Here is a 19,728-nt window from a genome sequence, read left to right on the forward strand (position 1 = left end):
AAGGCCTCGAAGGGTACGTGTCCACGGGCTCCTCCGGGTTTTCGGTGTCGAGATCGTGCCATTCGACGTCGTTGCTGGTAGATGCCGCCGATTCGTAGAACGACCGTTGGTCTTCTTCCTCGGCTTCTCCCTCATAATAGGGCTCTTCTTCCTCTTCGAGTTCCCTTGTCAGCCCTTCGGCGTCGAACTCGTCTTCGACCTCCTCGACGTCCGCTGATGGAACCGTTGGAATCTTGAATTCCTTCATTCTGGCGTCGAACTCCTTCTTTCTTTGAAGGATGTTCTCCATTTCGGCCTCGAGTCGCCTCTTCTTTTTTTCCATCTCGGAGATGCTTTCGGCGTCGACCGCGGGTCTTTTCGATGAAACTTGCGTCGACGTCGAACGTTCTTTCTGCGTCGATCGGCCCGTTTCATGGGATGCTTTCGACGACCCTTGCCTTTCGGCGTCTTTCGGCACCAGGGAGTCCTTATCTAAGGATCCGCTCGGCCTCTTGTCCGTGGTTCCCCCTTTGGACGTCGAAGTTTTCGGCGCCGGGGCTCCCTTCGTGGACTTTGACTCAGATTTTCTCGAGTCACCCTCGTGTTGTCGAGGTACTTTCTGTTTTGCGCTCGACGATTCTCTTACCTCGTCTTCTTTTTTCTTGTCGGTCTCTACGACCGTGAAGTTTTCGGCTGTCTCGGCGACGTTGTCCTCTTCGTCCGAGGAGAGGCCCAGAGCGTAGAGCGTCGGGGGCTTCCCCTTGCCATCCATGCTGGCGTTGGCCCTTCTCTGCCGCTCTCTCACCCTGAGTGTCTTCGGCGCGAAGGCTGAGCAGGCGTTGCAGTCGATACTCTGGTGATCGACCGGTAGGCAGAGGTTGCAGACCGGATGCTGGTCTCTCTGCGCGAACTTGTGGTGGCAGTTTGGGCAGAACTTGAATGGCGTCTTGTCCATTGCGCTCAGGGTCTCTGAGCGTGCATTCTCCAAGGCCGTCGAAGAAAAGGGCGCTGGTCCTCCTTTCTTCGCGCTCCTGATGAAATCTTTTCCTTTCCTGATATCTTCTAGTGTTTCTATCGATGAAACTCGCTTTTCTTCCTTCTTCCTTCGAGTGTAATTCTGGAGCTTCCCGATGACGATCCAGACCCAACGGCGGAGAAAAGAATCTGAAGATGGCGCCCCAAAGGTGGGACTTCCGCAGGAAGCACGACGACGTCACGGGAGGTGCACCAAATGGTGTACGTCGACGCCCACCTGGGCTACGAAAAAAAAAAAAAAAAAACAAAGAAAAGACTACGAATCCGGACCCAACCACAAGATCGCGGAATAATGCACAGCATAGTGAATCCAGAAAGATTCACGCTGCAAAAAGACATTTATGACTCGCATGCGTTGATAGAAACCCAGATTCCCGCCTCCTTAACCAAAACCACAGTGTCTCACATCTTGAAAATCATTAACAGCTCAGGGGCTGAGGGTACATTCCCAGCAGCCCGCAGAAAGGTCAAGTCAAACTCCTGTTAAAAAAGAAAGCACCCCCACAGAACATCTCAGAATGGGACCAGGTTCACAGTTTCTGAACCAGACTACAGAGGGGAAACAGCCTTTACAACGAGGTTTTTACCTCGTTGTGCTTTTACCACACATGTTTTTGCAGCGAAAATGCATTTACAACGCATGCCAATGCCACGCATTTAAGGTAAGTTGGAGGGGTGGGGGGGGTCTCCCCTACAAATACATTGTTTTTAAATCTAAAAACAATGGCAGGCAATGTAAATGCACATTCACGGTAAAAAACGGGCGATAATGCGTGGCAAAGGCATACAATGTTTTTACCTGCGTTGTACCGTCACACAACCCTACAGAGAGCAAAGACAATTTACAGTTCTAAGAGCACAATAATATATACAACCTGCTTGATGCTAATTAACCCCTTCTGTGCCACGCCCTTTCCCCCTCCTGTGCCGGGCGTTACATTAGTGGGTGGGGTTCATGACGAGATAGTCTCGTCATGGGCACAGCGCGACCGTGCTCCATGACGAGACTATCTCGTCATGGGCACTGAAGAGGTTAATGTGGTTTCAGAGAAGGATGCAGAACTGAAACAACAACCTTATCGATGACCGGTGGTGAGCTAAAGTCAGTGGAGGATCTTGCATGCTAGGCCTTCTTGACCTCATTTGGTACTGTCCGACCCGTCTCATCATAATTCGGACAGTATAGAAAGGGACGGTACCGTTTTAAAATGGGCAAATGACTACCATGAAGGAGAACCCTACATAGTAAATTTGGGAACCCATCCTATGAACCCTCATTGTCACCACATGGAGTAACACAAGCTTCCATTTGTGTTTCAAAAACGTTCAACCTATTTGAGTAATCACTAAATGAAAATATCAGAGAACTAAGCCTAAATAAATGCCAACTGGCGAATGCGATTCCGCTCTAAGCACAAATAAACAGAATAAGATACAATAAACCTACTGATAGGCCTAGAAGCAACAAAATCATGGCTAGCCGAACACTCCAAAAAAACTCTAGATAAAACAATTTCTTCTTTTCTCTCTGACCAACAGTACTCGCACCTAAAAATGGAGAATGGAATCAAACCCATTAGGAGTACAACCTACAACTGTAAGCAAAGCGAAGTCCCTTGGCGATATACTGAATAATGACTCTTTGCATAGACACCAACAACATTGCAAAAGATTCTAATTGGGAACTGCATACATCAAACAGCTGATTTCTGAATGAGAAGTAAAAACAACAGTCACAGAATTAAGGGTCAGATGTACAAAGACTTTTTGCGGTCACAAATGCCCAGATTAAACCGAAAAAGGGTATTTTGGTATGTAAATGTAAATTGTGATTCAGTAACATGCTACCGATTCACAATTTGAGGTTGAAACTACAGCCAAATTTTCATTTGAAGCGGCGTGTTTCGGGCATCCTTTCCAAATAGCGATTTGCAGTAGTATGTATGTTTTGCAAAGGAATTCTAGTTGCAAAACATTCATTTTTTACCAACTATTGAAAGGTACTGGTAAGAAATTTGCAAACGGGAAGTAGTCTGCTAAGAACCATTTCCTCTTTGAAAATGTTGAACAAAATATTTAAGAGTAGACTACTCCCTACTGTTTAAATATGTAAGCTATGCTTTTTAATTATTATTATTATTATTTTGTACACACATTCCGTTTTCCTTAGAGGGAACCGGTTGAATATAAAACAAGCATTTGCAATGCAATAGGTCTCGCATTTCGAGAATTTGAGCTATTGCCATTGTAAAAGACAATGTCTTTTATTTAACTGTTTTCAAAACCTGCAAGCGGTGCTTAAACATGCTCTTTGAACTTATAGTCCTTGCTTATGAACAACAAGGCTGGCAGTAAAAGAGGCGCAGTTACTGCCAGCCTTGCTCCTCATAAGCAAAGACTATGAGTACGAAGTACAAATACAATTAGTCGCTTTGAAATGTGACAAAATAATTATTATATTAATTCCACATTAGGTTTACTCTATGTGGAGCTGATAAAGGGACATTTATAGAGGGTCTAATATAAATGAGATGTGGTCGGTGCAGTACAGTAAGGTGCGGCCAGATGTCCCTAGCGAGCAAGACACCAGCACTGCTTGTCTGGGTGTAGTAGCACAAACTGTGGCTAGAGGTCCCTAGTGAGCATCATAAACGTTGAAGTTATGGTAAATCCACCCTACCCATAATGTATTGCATGCAAGACAGTACCACAAGTACATTCAAATAGCCATGTTCATAGAAACAATTAGTAGCTTTGAAATTAGTAGCTTTGAAATTAGACAAATTAGGGGTCCCCTTGTACCCCCACACGGAGGGGGTACCCTGGAAGGCACAGGCAATGAAGAAGACGACGACAGCTGAAGACCCAAGGAGTCCCTCTGCCCTTACCATTACCTGTCCTCTGTCCATTTCCCCATGCCCAGGAACCGGTCAGTGACAGGGGAGAGGGGAGGGGAAGACAGGTGGAGTGCATGTAGTTATTTACTGTATTTATTTGACTAACGTGACCTTTTTCCCTCACAGGTAAAAGGTCAATGGGATAGCTTGTGCACTTGTTGTCAACTTTGTAACCAACGACTTGTGATTTGTTTTTTAAAAAAAGCACAACTTTGAAGATATGGTAAATCTACCCTTCCCATAATGGGTTGCATGCAAGACAGTACCACAAGCACATTCAAATAGCTATGTCCATGTATACAATTAGTAGCTTTGAAATAATTATTATATTAATTCCAGGTTAGGTTGTACTCTATGTGGAGCTGATGAAGTGAAATTTATAGAAGGTCTAACATAAATGAGATGTGGTAGGTGCAGTACAGCAAGCTGTGCCTAGTTGTCACTAGCGAGCAAGGCACCAAAAAAAACAAAAAGCACAAGCTGTGGCTAGAGGTCCCTAGTGAGCATCATGAACTTTGAAGATATGGTAAATCTACCCTACCTTTCATGTCCCATGCCCCAGAAACACACGGACACCAGCAGTGCTGGGGAACACCTTCTTTATTTATTAATGGCCGGGCGCAAACTGACCCGTTCCCATCCCGCGACTCCTCCCCTTCCCCATCCGGCCACACCTGACCCTGGGACAAGATCGGGACAGGCAATGGCGACACAACACTACCCATTATGCATTTCATGCAAGACAGTACCACAAACACATTCAAATAGCTATGTCCATGTATACAATTAGAAGCTTTGAAATAATTATTATTTTAATTCCAGATTAAGTGGTACTCTGTGTGGAGCAGATGAAGGTAAATTAATAGAAGGTCTCATATAAATGTGAGATGTGCTAGTGAGTAAAGTAACCACTGCCAGCCTTACAGAGGACATAGCTTGTGTTCTGTCTATACTAAGCCTATTGACCAATGAAAAGCCACCATTTACGAAGGACAGGGACAGGAGCCAATTAAAAAAAATGGGGCAGAATGTTTAGTTTTGTTTTTGTTTGCAGTGGAATTATTATATTTGCTTTGCACTATTGCCAATGGTATAAAAAAGCAGAACCAAAAAACATTCTCATTTTGAACACCACCAGCTAACTTTAACACATTTGAGACCTACTGCATTGGAAATGCAATTGGTCTTGCATTTGTTGGAGTTGGAGTTACTGGCATTATAAATGCTAATGTTATATTTATTTATCTAGACATGTTGCAGGGAGCAGTACCATAAGTGGCCAAAAGAGTTCACAAGGAAACTCTTTTGGCCACATATGGTACTGCACCCAGCAGAAGATATGGTAAATCCACCCTACCCATAATGCATTACATGCAAGACAGTACCACGAGTACATTCAACTAGCTATGTCCATATATAAAATTAGTAGCTTTGAAATGTAACAAAATAATTCATTCCCGATTAGGTTCTACTCTGTACGGAGTTGATGAAGGGAAATTAGTAGATGCTCTCATATAAATGTGAGATGTTCTTGTGAGTGAAGTAAGCACTGCACGCCTAGCTTAAAACCAAGTGTGTGTCCTGCCTGAAGCCTTTTAAGAAAATAGTTAGTTGAGGCTGTAATTAAGATCTAGGGAGTAACAACACATGTAACAGGGGGTGTACTCATGGGAGGTTACAAGAAGAGACAAGGCGGTTACTAAGGAGTGACTACTAAGCCTATTGCCAAATGAAAAGCCACAATTTACAAAGGACAGAGACAGGAGCCAGTTAAGAAGATGGGCGGAAAGTGGGAGGAGCTTTATTCACATATCCTGTATACAGCATGTCTCGAAGAGACAGCACAAGTGCTGCCTTGGCAAAAGCTAAAAAAGAAGCTCCATTAAAAAGCAATCACAGACATAGTGGTCAGCCAACCTCAGTAGCATCCCTGTGATGGTGGCGATTTCTAGTAGGTCGCAATTTGTGTCATACCTTATTAATATTCATGAGGTAGGAGGAATTGTGACCCAGTAGAAAACGTTTTTTGGCGAACCGACCTATTAACACATAGATCAATTCGCAAAATAATACATGATCACAAAAGTACTGGTTGCAAATTGCGACCGGTAGTTTACAACCAGTTCCACATACATTTGGCTCTACGTTTTTGCAACAGTTTTAAAACATGTTGTCACCTTTTATTTAGACTAATAAGTGACATGCCATGTTCCTACCCACTTCAATTTCCAGGCAACAGTAGAGTGTGAATTTGTCAGCTTGACTTCCTATGCCGTGCAGGTTTTTATGCCTGACCACCATGGACAAACGAAATACCGATTAAGACGCACTAGTGGAGATGAGCCAGCAAGATGGCTTTTGACACATGCATGCCATCATACTCATTAGACCATATATTACGAGTTTTCAAGCCTTTTCTGACCCACAATGTTTCTCCAGTCAGAGGATTAGAGGTATGCAAAGTTTTTTTTTGGTATGTTTTCCACTTTCCCGCTTCCACGTTATAAAAAACTCGGCGTTTGCAAAAATGTATCTTGCACCTATACCTATTTAACACTAAAAAAGATGTCTGCGTGAGATTAACTTTGCAGAATCGTTTTCCTTTACTGCGGTAAGCCATTGCACACGTCCAAGCCCTGCAAAAGAGAAACTTTCAGCAGAGAAACAAAATCGCCATTGTACAAAAAAGCTTAGTAAAATGAAAACATGCAGAGAAAATTATCATGGGAAGCAGATATGGTCCTTTCACAGCGAAGATAAAAACTTCCCTTAATGAAGATAAACTGGTAAACTCTGCCAACTTTATCTAAGATGAACACTGGCAACTTTGTGAAACTTTGCCAGCAAGAGAAACTTTGCATAATTCTATGCAGGATTACACCTTGGTGAAATCTTAATTCCCACAGCAAAATTCCCAAATTTTTCTTTAGGTGACATCTGCTAAATTATTAAAATTTTACATTACACAATTTTGAATACTTTGTGTCAGGAAGAGACCGGTTTATGCAGAAAATCTCTTCTCTTGCAAGGGACATTTTCAGCCTCAACCAGTGTCTTGCTAGTACCGCGTGAGACCTCTTAATATGGGGCGTGCCCTGATGTAAAAATAAAAGTCATGTGAGATAGGAGCTAATAATATTTCACTCTTTTAAGTGTAATTTTGCAAACTTTTTATGAGTCTTCACACACTTCAATCAAGGACGACCGTTTTAGACTGAAAGGGATTTTCTGACAGTCTGACCATATGAAAGTGCGGTATGACCAAAGCACTGAGTTCTCAGACATGTGAACAATTCTACCCCAATTTTTTTAGATGTACTTGCCTATCTTCTAATAAAATCCTATCAGAATGAAGGGTATATATTCTTTACATTTGCACTAAACGCCACAGATGCAGACAAGATAAAAATAAATACGGCACCTATAGGGACACTACAATTTTTTATTTTTTTTAAATCCATGCGATTTGATAGGGTTGCAAAAAAACTTTTTAAGCTTGAAAATTACCTCTGCAACCTCAATCTAAGCATGATAAGTGATGGCAGGATAAACGAAGCAACATTTTATTCCGCTGTCCGTGGAATTATCTTTCAAAAGAAATGAGCTCCAGAACACAGTGCAATGGATGGGGCTCCAATAACTGGACACAATGTTCCAAATGAGGCATTAGAAATGGGTACAACAGGCCACATGAAACCTTCAGAAAACATAGAAGGTTCTTCCAGAACAGGACACTCCATAAGAGACTGAGGCCAAGAAGCTGTGAGACTGCATAAATCCAACAAAAGGGGCCTTCACAGTAGGACACCACACCTTCTATACGGCCCTTCAGGGCTCAACGCCATACTCAGTGGTCTGCACTTACCAGAGCTGATCAAAGCGTTGACATTATTTTTTGTTGAGGTATAACTTTCCATCTGCATCAGAACACCCCAACCTATTGCCACTTAGTCCATCTCTTGAGTCTTCTCCCGCATGGTGAATCGTAACCTCCAGCCCCAGCCCACGTACTACATGTTCTCCCGCTCATATGGCTATCTAGAGTTTCTGTACCTCAAAAACACCACTTGTATTTCTTGGGCCTCATACAGTTGAGATACCAACCACTGGGCCTCCTTTCCTTTGCGGCCATCAACCATAAACTGCTTAATGCTGCAAAACTGTCAGTTTCCAGGTTAATGAAGGGGACCCGACTCCTTCCATTACCAGCTTGTGATCCCCGCCACATACTTAATTTTTGCCAATGGCAATGAGACACCTACCAGAGAAGTCGCTGGCAGTGCCATAGGGTGAGTTGGTGGGCTCCGTCTCAGTGTACGTCAGGGTCCAATCGGAGATTTCTGAAAGATAAAGGTATAGGATAAGGTGATTTGAGCTTATTATTATTATTATTAATAATATTTTAAGAAGCCAATGCCTAAAAACTATAAAACATTGTTTTTCAACAAAAATCATAAATAAAATTCTTACAATCATTTCTAATGAGGTACACCAAAGAGCGGATGCTTTCAGACCAACCTGGCCAATGAACGAAAAGCACTAGGCAAGGGCCAGTGAGCAGAGCACAACACAGTGACACTCACTGATAATCAGCCTAACAGCCACGCCCTAAATATTAGCTCAGTAAGGTAAACACTTCCGCTGATATCCAATGTAATCTACAGGTCACCAGATTCAATCCTAGCAAAGCCACCTCAACCTCCCCTCCGTCCCAGGTCAATACATTGTGTACCATTTAATTGAGTAATAACACCTGTTATTTACAGGACTATGAGCTGAATGAAGTTCAGTATGAATACACCATGTAAACAAACAAGCAATTATATGATTCCGAGACTACAAAACACCAAGGCAAGTCTCCCAGGATCTATGAAGTGCTCAGTGCACCTCTATTTGTGCTTCATTGTAGGTCAATTCATATATGTATTGGTATCGAAATATGATCATAAGGAATGCACCTAAGGGTATAACAATATTTTTTAGATATAAAAACAAAATACTGCCTATGTATAGTTATTCAGGATATACACATGCAGGTTGGACCAAGTAATAATGTTACATGTATGTACATATGAGTGTAGAGATACGTGGAGCAATTCATTATATATGTATATGTATAGATATAGTGACATTTATATATTTAGATGAGGGTTTGTCTTTATACATATATGTATTCCATTTGTTATTAAAAACAAATATATACAAAAAATATAAAAAACGAAAAGAAATTATTAAGAATTTTTTAGCTTGATTTATAGGTTTGCCATTTTTTTATAGATTACTTAAGTAGATGACTGTGTACTTATGGGTGTGTCATTTTCCCCTTATGATAACACATATATATCACAGTATGTAAATATGATTATAGGAAGGGCACATTTAAGGTTCAAAAATGTATTTAGTTAGTAACACGCCATATGTTTGTAAACAACACACAGGAATGACTGAGCATGTAAATATTACTAATTGTATGTACACATGGGTTTTTATATAGTAGGATTTGTGCTTTGCACGTAAAAATCTGTAATTACAACATTTATGTGTGCACATATGTATACACATTGCTATATATTTAGATATGTGGGTATGTCTATATATTTTCTATATGTTTATATATTCATTTTTACTTATGATGGTGTGGGGTTGATATCCCCTTTAATGTCTACGCATAGTTCCACTCTCTTGACTTATCCCAAACCTCTCAGATTACAATTGACTACCAGACACCTTATCCAAACTCTTCTCTTCTTTCTCCAATTCATCCAACAGTCGCACATGTCCACCAGTATCAATTTCTTTTTTTTTAAAGATCAAATCTTCCCTTTACTAATCCACTTCAATAAATCCATCTCTTTCAAAACGGTACAGTAAATGCATGAGATCTCAATGAGCACTAAATTAACAAATTTACCACAACCAATACACAAGGAAACAAAAAAACTTTTACTAATATACTAACTTCTTACCTCTAACCTTGGGTTTATGAGTAGCATTCTACTACTCGTCAAAAACTGCTTTAACGCCTTCTTAGTAGCAGTAATGCGCTATATAAATAGCACTTTCAATTACCATTTACAAGATCTCAGCAACCACATGCTGGCTAGGCATGCTGTAAACCATATATTCCGTAGATGCATTAATGAGGAAATCAACTCGAAATAACATCTTTTCAACACAAGAAGCAGGAAGTTTAGCAGAAATTCAGACTTAAACAGATGGACCCAAATGACTTGGAATACCAAAGGGAAAATCAGAACTTTAGATACATGGCAGAACATGGGGGACTGGAAATTCGAAACCCTCTTAAGTTGAGAATTCCCCTCCCTCAAAAAGGTCATAGCTCTGTAAAAGATTCCAAGCAGCGCACTGGAATGGAAGCTGAGCTCAGAAGAAACCAATACAAACAAAGAAGTCCTAAGGAAACAGCAGAGAATGGAACGAAGCCATACTAGCCAAAGAAAAAACTTCTCACTCATAGTCCCCACTGGATTGAATGCCCGTCCAACTCAATTGTAACATGGAAGGGCTCCAGGTCAGATACTGGACATTCTCCAGACAACTGCTCTCTTCGGTCAACATCTTCAACCTGTCTCGTGTCTGACAATGGGAGAACCCTGGGACCAGATTCCCTGAAGGAACGATAAGTAAAGGGAAGGCACTGTAGATCCCCAACTGGATTACTAGGCAGACAGAATGGTTATGGAAGGAGGAACCCATATGTCAGTGGTCAGTTACGGACTGCAGCACTCAATAGGTGCGATTTACACTGACCCCTACAAATAAATACAAAACAGAATCGCAGCTCCATAAACACATAGAAGATCCCCTGAAGACACCATTCACTAAAGTCAAGATCCCAAGAAATGGAAAAAACAGTTTGGGAGTTGGGAAAAATGGTGTAAAGGAGGTCAGGAGGAGGACCCGCAAAGTCCACAGAGACATACTATGAACTGAAGTGCTGCAGAAAAACAGCTGATAGATGAAGGGTCGAAAGCAATTGCCATCCATGAAGAATCTTTTTGTATCTTCATCCTTCACAGCCTCACCCAGATGTCAGAGTGGATCGTCAACTCGTGTTATGGTAACCTCACAGGAGGTAACTCAGGAGCAGTCTGACCTGAGGACAGCTGAACAAAGATGGAGGTCTGAAACTCCCATGCCCTCATAACAAAAAGGAAGATAAGGGATCAACTGATGCAGGAGATACGTCTACTGTACTAGACAATGTACGTTTAAAAAAAAACACATGTTCTGGGGTCCAGAAACAGAAGCACTGGCAAGTCAGGACTAGCTAACATTTGTTACAGAATATAATTGGGCTGCCTTGCTCTGATCTCTAGAACTACATCAGTACCTGTACTGAAGGTGTACTGAAATGTGTGTCTCCACAAACTTTGGAACCTGAGCAAGTGATATTCGGACCTTTACGAGTTCCTCAGAAAGAACTGGAGTTATATGTATCGGTTGCTCATTAGATGCGCATCAGTGGGCCAATTAAGGGTACACTGGTAAACCTCTGCTATGTAGAAGGGCCTTGGGGACACCCAGAGGTCCACAAAACCTCAACCAGTTGGACCACACCTAGTTAAGATGATATAAAGGGCAAGCCCAGAAGCAATCAATGTTGAATCATGTTAGGAATCTGAAAAATAAATTGCCTGACTTGCCCGAATGTGCAGAAAAGGTCCTGGAACCCATGGGATTACAGTAAGTGCAACTACACAAATTGAAGCTCTATAAATTGACAAAATGACGCAGAATTGTATAGGAGTCAGAATCCTGCAGCCTTACATTTTGTAATCAAGAAGACATGACAGGGCTCCACTCGAAGGAGGTTGTTTGACGGCGCTGGCAACTCAGTCCAGGGGAGAAATAGTTCCTGTATCCGGGTTTGCACACCAGCCTCGGTCTCCGCACCCACGTCTGCTAGGTTGTGTCCTGCGAGGTCACTGGATTTGGGTCAGCAGATAGTAGTGCTCATAGCGTTCACAACTTGAAAGGTGCCACAAGGAATACGTAGCACCAGGTTGGCAAAGAACTTGAGTAGCCTGAACAACATCAGCATTTTTGCGAGCGCCACCTGGCCCTGCACTGTGAGAGGAAGGGAGCACCAGAAGGCAATCTGGAGCCTCAGAGAGGAAATCGCCTTTGTGAGATTGCTATCTATTAGATCCTAAGCCAAATGGAGGATACTAGTGCCCAGATTCCTTTAGGTCTGCGGCTTCCACCAAAGGACATGAGCTCCAGCCTCAATGGCCTGGGCAGGGCAGTCAAGCTGCAGCAGGAATAGGCAGGTCTTAGCCCAGCTGATACTCAGTCCTGAGGTGGCTTTGAAGCGGTGTAGAATATGTATTACATCCAGAATGGCGGTGCGCACATCCCTGATGTAATGAGCATGAAGCTGGTCACCCATCTATATGCCTCAGGCGTGTAGAGACTGCAGTAGCAGCTGCGCTTGGGGTTCCATCGCCAGGGAAAAGAGCAAGGGCAAAAAGGGGCAGCCCCAAAGCTTGCCCCTGCTTATCAGGAACCACTGCAAGATTTGTCACCCTATCTTGACTCTGATTAAACTCCTTTACTCTGAGAGGACCAATCATAGGAGACTGCCTTGGATACCCAGCATCTCAAACATGTAGTCCCAGTCCAGGGTGTCAAATGCTTTCTCGACATCGAGGATCAAGCGTGCCAAGTAGGGCCAGTGCGATGGAGCGGTTTGTGCAATCTCCAGATATTGAGCACTGTAAACCCGTTGAGGTCCGGGTGCATTAATTTGGGCATGTGCTCCAACAGGAGCGCCCCAGTACCTTGATAAGGATATTATAGTCAGGGCCTATCATGGATAGGGGTCTGTATAAAGCAACCTCTGCCAGTTTGTGCCCTGGCTTAGGGAGCGACTCCAGAAGCACCTCTCTCATGGATGGGGGCAGGTGCCTCTACCTCCATGGCGGTCGAGTACATTTCTGTCAACCTGGGGACTAGGAGGGTGTCATAGGTTTTGTAGAATTCAATAGGTAGGCTATCAAGGCCCAGGGTTTTGCAGGTGGGGAGGCACAGATGGCGTCCCATATCTCTTCCTCAGTTATTTGGTCTTCTAAGGCTTCCTATACCCTGCGGGTATCCCTGGCAGCACAACTGTGGACAGGAATTCCTGAACAGCAGCCTACCGCTGGACAGGTGCGAGGTTGTAGAGGGTCTGGTAGTGTCCATAGAACACACCATAGAAAGTCTCCTGAGTGGTGGCGACTGAATCAGGAGAAATGCGGATGCAGGTGATCAGTTTTATGTTTGAGGCACTTCTTAGCAGCCACACCAGTAGCCGGCCAGATGTGTTCCTTGCTGCATGCATCCTGTTTTGGCATGCCTTGTAGTCTAGGCAACGCAGCGACGCAAGCAACTGAGCATGGCGGTCCTGTGCATCCGACAGTGAAGCTTGCGCTGTGTTGTCCGATACGTCAACCTCTCGAGGCGCCCACCCCCATGAGGCCTCCACCTCTGTGGGTTCTCAACTATTGGTGCGCTATACTCTTATGACTGCATGAATGCAAGGACAGTGGATCACTGCTTTCATCACCTTTCACTCCACCTGTTGCATGGTGGTTGTGCTACTATTTCTTGGCTATGCAATTAGCTTGAGTCTTGCGGGCTGTTTCAAGGAACACTGGGTCCATAAGTGCAGTGGGCTGTGTGTTAGGTAGGCACCTGTGGGGGCAGAGTCCCCCCATGCGGTGTATAACAGTACTGGATTGTGGTTGGAGAGGGCCTTACCTAGATATTTCCACCCCTGTTACCTTAAGCTATGTGATAGGATGAGATGCGATGAGAAAGGATGCGATGGAGTCAGAGATGTAGATCGTGGGACAGGGAATAGAAGGAAAATTCTCTAGCAATCGGGTTCAGGATCTGCCAACTTTCCACTCGTTACCAATGTGTAAGCCACTGTGGTAGGTGCGTCGCTGCGTGCACTGTGGCAGCAGGGGGAGTGGGTCGGGAGCAGAACCTATCAAGGTCGGGGTCCATTATGTAATTAAAGTCGATCCCAATGATTGATGGCAGGTGGGACCACTTCATCAGCAGTCTCAATATGCATGCCAGAAACCGCAACTGTGCAATATTAGGCATGTACACCATCCTAGCAATACCTCCCGTCCATCCAAAGTCCCTTCCACAAACACATATGACCTCCCTGGGTCTGTGCATTTAAAAATTGCGGAGTGACATATCTAAATGACTGCCCTCTTGCCAAAGGCTGAATAATTTGTCCCAATACATTTACCCCTCCAACACTTCTGGAGTCGCTGATCCTTCCCCGGGTGATATGTTTCTTGCATGAAGGCTATGTGGGTTTCTCGCCACCTGATTTATTGGTGGACAACATGACACTTCCCAGCTGTGCCCACGTCCCAGTCACTCCAAATTAGGAATGATACTCTACCCATGGCGATTTGACTAGTGGTGAGAGGGGCGCTGGCTGGGTGGGTGGATTTCTGATCATCAGTAATGTGGACTGGTGGGCGGTCCCCAGGCTTTGACACCGTGCATTTGTTAGGGGAGCACCAAATCTAACAATGAAACAACTTTCCCAACTCCCCACCCCAGGGCGGCAGAGCATAATGTGGCTGCCCAAACAGTTAACGTAGTGCATAAAGCATATAGGTCCTGTGCAGTGACACCTCAAGGGCCACTGGGAGCCCAAAGTGGGGGACACAGGCCTGGTCTCAGCGGTTGCTTCAGGACCTTCGGCGTTTAAATGTGGCAATGTCTGGAGGGGGCACAGTTGTAGTGGAGACCTGTCCTGCCTCTCTACCTGGACCGTTGGGGGTTACCTGGGAAAGCATGGAAAAGAAAAAGAAGGGAGGGAAGGACTCCTGTTAGTCCGTCCATATGCAGGAGTCACCAGCATATGGGTCTTTTGATTCAGAGAGCCACTCCACCATGTTGGTCACTGCTATAGTATATTGGCAGCCATCTGGGGCATGACTGCAGGGAGCGAAATGGATGGTGTGCTAAACTGACTGTTCACTGACTCTCCTTCAGATGAAGCTTCCCCTGATCCTTCAGGGAGGCTAGCTCTATATGGATCCTGGAAGAAGGCCACAAACGAATGCACCAAAATCCTCTTGTGTTTATGCCTACCCCAGAGTGGGCCCCCATAGACACCATCAACACCTTGAAGCCCCTTCACCCAGCACCATCGGCTTCTCAGTCGTGGTCGGCCTGGGGAGGATCCCCGCGGTGTGGTGTCCTTGTCCTCGGGCGAGGCGTGCTGCAGTTGCTCGTCCCAGCGCAAATCACAAGGAGATGATGGAGGGAGCGCTGAAACTTTTCAGGCACTCACCCCCAGTCACAGATCTGGGTTGAATCCATCATCGTTCTTTAGCTTACTTCGCCACCCCAGTTCAGACATGGCCATATGCAAATCAGCCTTGCCCCTGTGCCTCATGGGAACAGTCCAGCCCGAACTGCCAAGCCATGTCTTCCCTGGACCACAAACAAGCCTACTGGGACCGGTTTCGGGATAACCGCCCTCATCAGCCAGGCTGGCTTGAATCCAGTGGCAAAGTGAGCAAGGGACCCACGTCTGGGCATACCCCGCCAACTTACGGCAAACAAAGCAAACACAAGGAGATGATGGATGGAGTGCTGAAACTTTTCAGACACAAGTTGTCAGGGTATGCCCAGACGTGGGTCCCTTGTTTACTTTGCCACTGGATTCAAGCTAGCCTGACTGATAAGGGGTGTCACCCCGAAACCGGTTTCAGGAAGCTTGTTTCTGGTCCAGGGAAGACATGGAATTGATTGGTTCTGTGAAGAAGTAGGATTTCCCATTTGCCAACAATTTCAGTTTTGAGGGAAACGTGAGTGAGTACCTAAGGCCGGCTTCTGTTGGTTTGCGCTGTATTCCCAGGAAGGATGCTTTTCTGCGCTCAACCATGAGAGTTTAGTCCGGTAACAGAAGGACAGAAGCATTATCAAAGGTGATGCGACTCAGGTGCCCAGAGGATTGTAGCACTGTGCCTCTGTCCTTAAAGTTCAAATCCTAGCCACCATCAGCCTAGGTAGTCGTGGGTGTTTTGCCAGAATTCTGTGTACACGCTTGATGGGGAGGTAAGAAGACAGACCATCAGGTGCAACCTGTATAGTGAATCAAGAATCCATGAAATCTGTCGGGACCCTTCCCTCTGGGGAACCAACCAGTCTGATATTATTTCGCCACGAGCAGCCCACCAGGTCATCCAGTTTACCCTTTAAATGCCAGACCCTGCTTGTGGACGTTGATCTGCAAGGTTTGGGCCTATGCTAGTGGCTATTTCTACTTAAATCTTTAAAAATTCATATGTCTGGTTCCCTTTATTGGATTTTTGGCATTTTATTTATCAAACCATACTCTAGTGTCCTATTTCATTCTGAGGGCAAGGGATGTGTGTGGGAAGTGTATTCTGGTAAGCCTAGAGTTCTCCAACATCCAACACTAAAATCCAGTTTGAGGCAGCCACTCTACCCACAATAAACTCAGAGAGGCGTCTGGTAGACCAAAGCAGGGTTTTCCAGCAACCAGGCAGTGGATACACAAGAATTGTTTTGGCAACCTGTCCTTGCTCCAAGTGTTAAATGCAGCAGTCATGTCATGTAGGAATGGGCACTCCAGCAGGATTTGACACAATGTAAAAAAAGATGCTCACGGCCCCACCCTGCATATTCTGCCACGTTCAGGTGGGTTATTCATATACTAAGGACTTATTGGTAAATTAAATAAGCCAATCAGGGGTATGCTAATTCCACCAATTTGAAAGAAGAGCACAGGCACTTGATCACTGGCAGAGATAAAGTGCACGGAGTTTTACAGCCAACAAAAAATATAGGTCCAGCTAACGGCGAAAAATCCAGGGTGAACCGGCATAAAGGGCAAATTTCTTACCAGAACTTAATAGTTCCCACCTCTGCGCAGAAATGTGCATACCAACGGAGGACTTCAACGCTGAATCCAGGTGGAAGCCCTTAATAGAGAAAGCAAGGCAGTCCTTACTAATAGCATTGACCGTCCCAGCCATACTTCAAGGTAATGTCACTCGCAGGTGGAGGGCAGGGTTAGGAGTAAGAGACCAGTGGCTATAGCAGTCACCTTGACATTCATGCAGGGGATTGCAGAGACAGCTTAAACAAAGCCACTGGCAATGCCAGTCACCTAGACATCTGTGCAGGTTATCTGCAGTGACAGCCGACGTAAAGCCCAGGGGCAAAGCCAGTCATCATGGCATTCATGTGGGTGATGTGCAGTAGTAAGAGACAAACAGCCAAATGGCAATGCCAGTCTCCATAACATGCACTCAATAGATGTAAATTGGTAGAGGACAAACAGAGTAGTTAGTGGCAATGCCAGTCACCCTGACATTCATGCTGGTGATGTGCAGCGGTAAAGGGCAAACAGCCCAATGGCAATGTCGTTCACCATCACATGCATTCAGGGGGATGTGCAGGGGTACAGGACAAAGAGCCCCCACAATTGGTGACAAACAATTGGACTCTCCATAGTAAAGAAAAGTAATTACTTCTCGTGTTTCATGGTGGCAACACAGAATCACTGATCCTGGCTGAAATGTACCAGACTGTACAAAAACAGTTGTAGGCATGAACGGGTTTGTACTTGGTGCAAGTGTCGTCTCACCAAGGGCAAATATTCAGAATAAAAATATTGCGTTTTGGGATGTTGCTAGCAGCAAATAATGGTTTACATCTTGACATATAACCTCTACCATATCTTTGAACGCCTCACACAATTTAATTTGAGAGAAAAGTTTTTTTAGTGCCATTGTCCCAAATGTTAAAAGCCACATTAAGATAAGTGTTATGCCCACAAGTTTATACATCATACCAAATTTTGATCTCTTTGTACATAACCGCCTACTTCCACATCCATCAGATACTAACCAGCCGCGGCCCGTGCAGGTAAGAGCGGTGGGGCAGGGTGGGAGTCAATTTCGACAGACGATGATGAGGGAAAATTATTTATTTCATTTGTCCTCATGATAGTCCATCGAAATCTCCCCCCCACACGGCCCACCGCTCTTACCTGCACGGGCCATGGCTGATACTAACTGCAGTCCAGCTTGTTCCAATCCGATAAACAAATGCTATCAGAAATGTACCAAACACTACTAAGTCATTCAGTGTCAACCTTTGGTGCTGAAAATAAACTGATCTATATTGAAATGTCTATCAAGGACATACACAAATACAAACTGCAATGCTTACCAGTCTTTTCAATTATGGATATTTATTCAGCACCATCAAAAACACATCAACATGTTTCGCCCCTAGTAAAAACTGATCATTGTCTTCTCCAACACAAATCTGACACTAGATGGTTTAGGTTTGATGGTTCAATGGGATAGGGGAAAACATATAACACTCATGACAAACAGGATGAGATTTCATATCATTCCATGTGTATACTTTGCAGTGACTTCTGTTAACGGGTGAAGGTGACCTCAAGAAGGTCTTTGATATTCCAATCACCCTCCTTTTTAGGTCTCGCCTAGCTATTGCGTAGCAATCGCTATGCGAGACTCTAGTAAGGGGCTCCCAAAAGTGCTCCCAAAAGTGGACTGCATGGCGAGCACGCGCACAATGACGTGCATCGTGCCGCCATGCAATCCACTTTTGGGAAGCGCTTCAGCCCACTGGCGCGTGCATCTACTTCAAAGGGTCCGCTCCCCCGCCTGGAATGCGCTCCCCCACCCCTTGCCGCTTCAAAGCCCGCGTTTAGCAAGATTAAAGTGACACTTCAATCTGGGCGCGAGACTGACGTACAGCAGCACACGGGGAGCTCGAGCCCACGGGAAGACACACGCTACTTTTGTCTTCCTTGTTAATATTGCAACATGCTACTAGGAAAAGACGTAAATTATGTATTCATACTGTACAGCTGTTGCCCCCAGCATCCTTTAGAACTCTCTAAGTCAGCTGACCACGTGTGTCGTCATTGGTAAGGCCTGCGGTGAAACCCATCAGATTTCATATAGCGCTCCGACGCCTGCTCACTGAAAGCCCCCACTAAATTCTCGCTGCACCTCAGACTGCTTAGTGCGCAAGTTCACCCTGGAATGTACTCGTAAATTTAAAGTGCTTTGTAAGGGTTGCTTTCAGTTTACCTTTGTGGCTGCCAACTGCATTTCATATATTTAAATACGCGATTTGGGCTTCTGTCATTTTACTAAAACCTTGAGCAAACACCATGTCACCCAGTGAATCCAAGTTCTCCTCTCTGCAGTGTTAGTGTATTGGAAGGATTTTAGGGGCTCGGGGAAGACCTATTTTGGGGGCCCCTGTTTGGAACAACTTGATTTTTTTATTACTCATTTTTGCTGATGTTGGCTAGCAATATTGAATTATATGTTAACGGTTAAGATAACAAGCAATGGCATAGCCAATAGGTCTCGCTTTTGGGACCATATAAGTATTTAGTTATGCAACTGTTGCATGGCTAAACACTTATAAGGTCCCAAAGTCGAGACCTATTGGCTATGCCAATGCTTGTTCTAACTTACCCCATTGTCCCTGTACTTTGTTCAACATCTTCTAATGATCGACAGCTGACTCTGTCTTGAGAATCAAGTCGATCTTAGTTATAACACTCTAATAGAAAAAACGTGCATTTAAAAATTGAACATACAAAACTTACCAATGCAGGTCCCTAAACAACGGTTCAGAGATCATAACTCAGGAAAAACGTAAAGTTGTAACTTTACTTAAAGTCACTTGTTCACTGCGGGACGGGCCCTCGTGTGTTCAGATGGAAAGTTTATAATTTACTGGGCTC

General features: G+C 44.4%; 1 protein-coding gene across 1 annotated transcript in view; it reads right to left on the bottom strand.

The window, feature by feature from the left end:
* The window catches only part of SMAD6 (SMAD family member 6), a 119,907-nt gene that overhangs the window by 51,417 nt on the left and 48,762 nt on the right, over nt 1-19,728 (bottom strand). The window contains exon 3 of the mRNA XM_085644603.1: nt 8,174-8,251. Coding sequence (XP_085500729.1) covers nt 8,174-8,251 — 78 coding nt within the window. The remainder of the gene's footprint in view (nt 1-8,173; nt 8,252-19,728) is intronic.

The sequence above is a fragment of the Triturus cristatus genome, chromosome 3_1, assembly GCF_964204655.1.
Source record: "Triturus cristatus chromosome 3_1, aTriCri1.1, whole genome shotgun sequence".
NCBI lineage: Eukaryota > Metazoa > Chordata > Amphibia > Caudata > Salamandridae > Triturus > Triturus cristatus.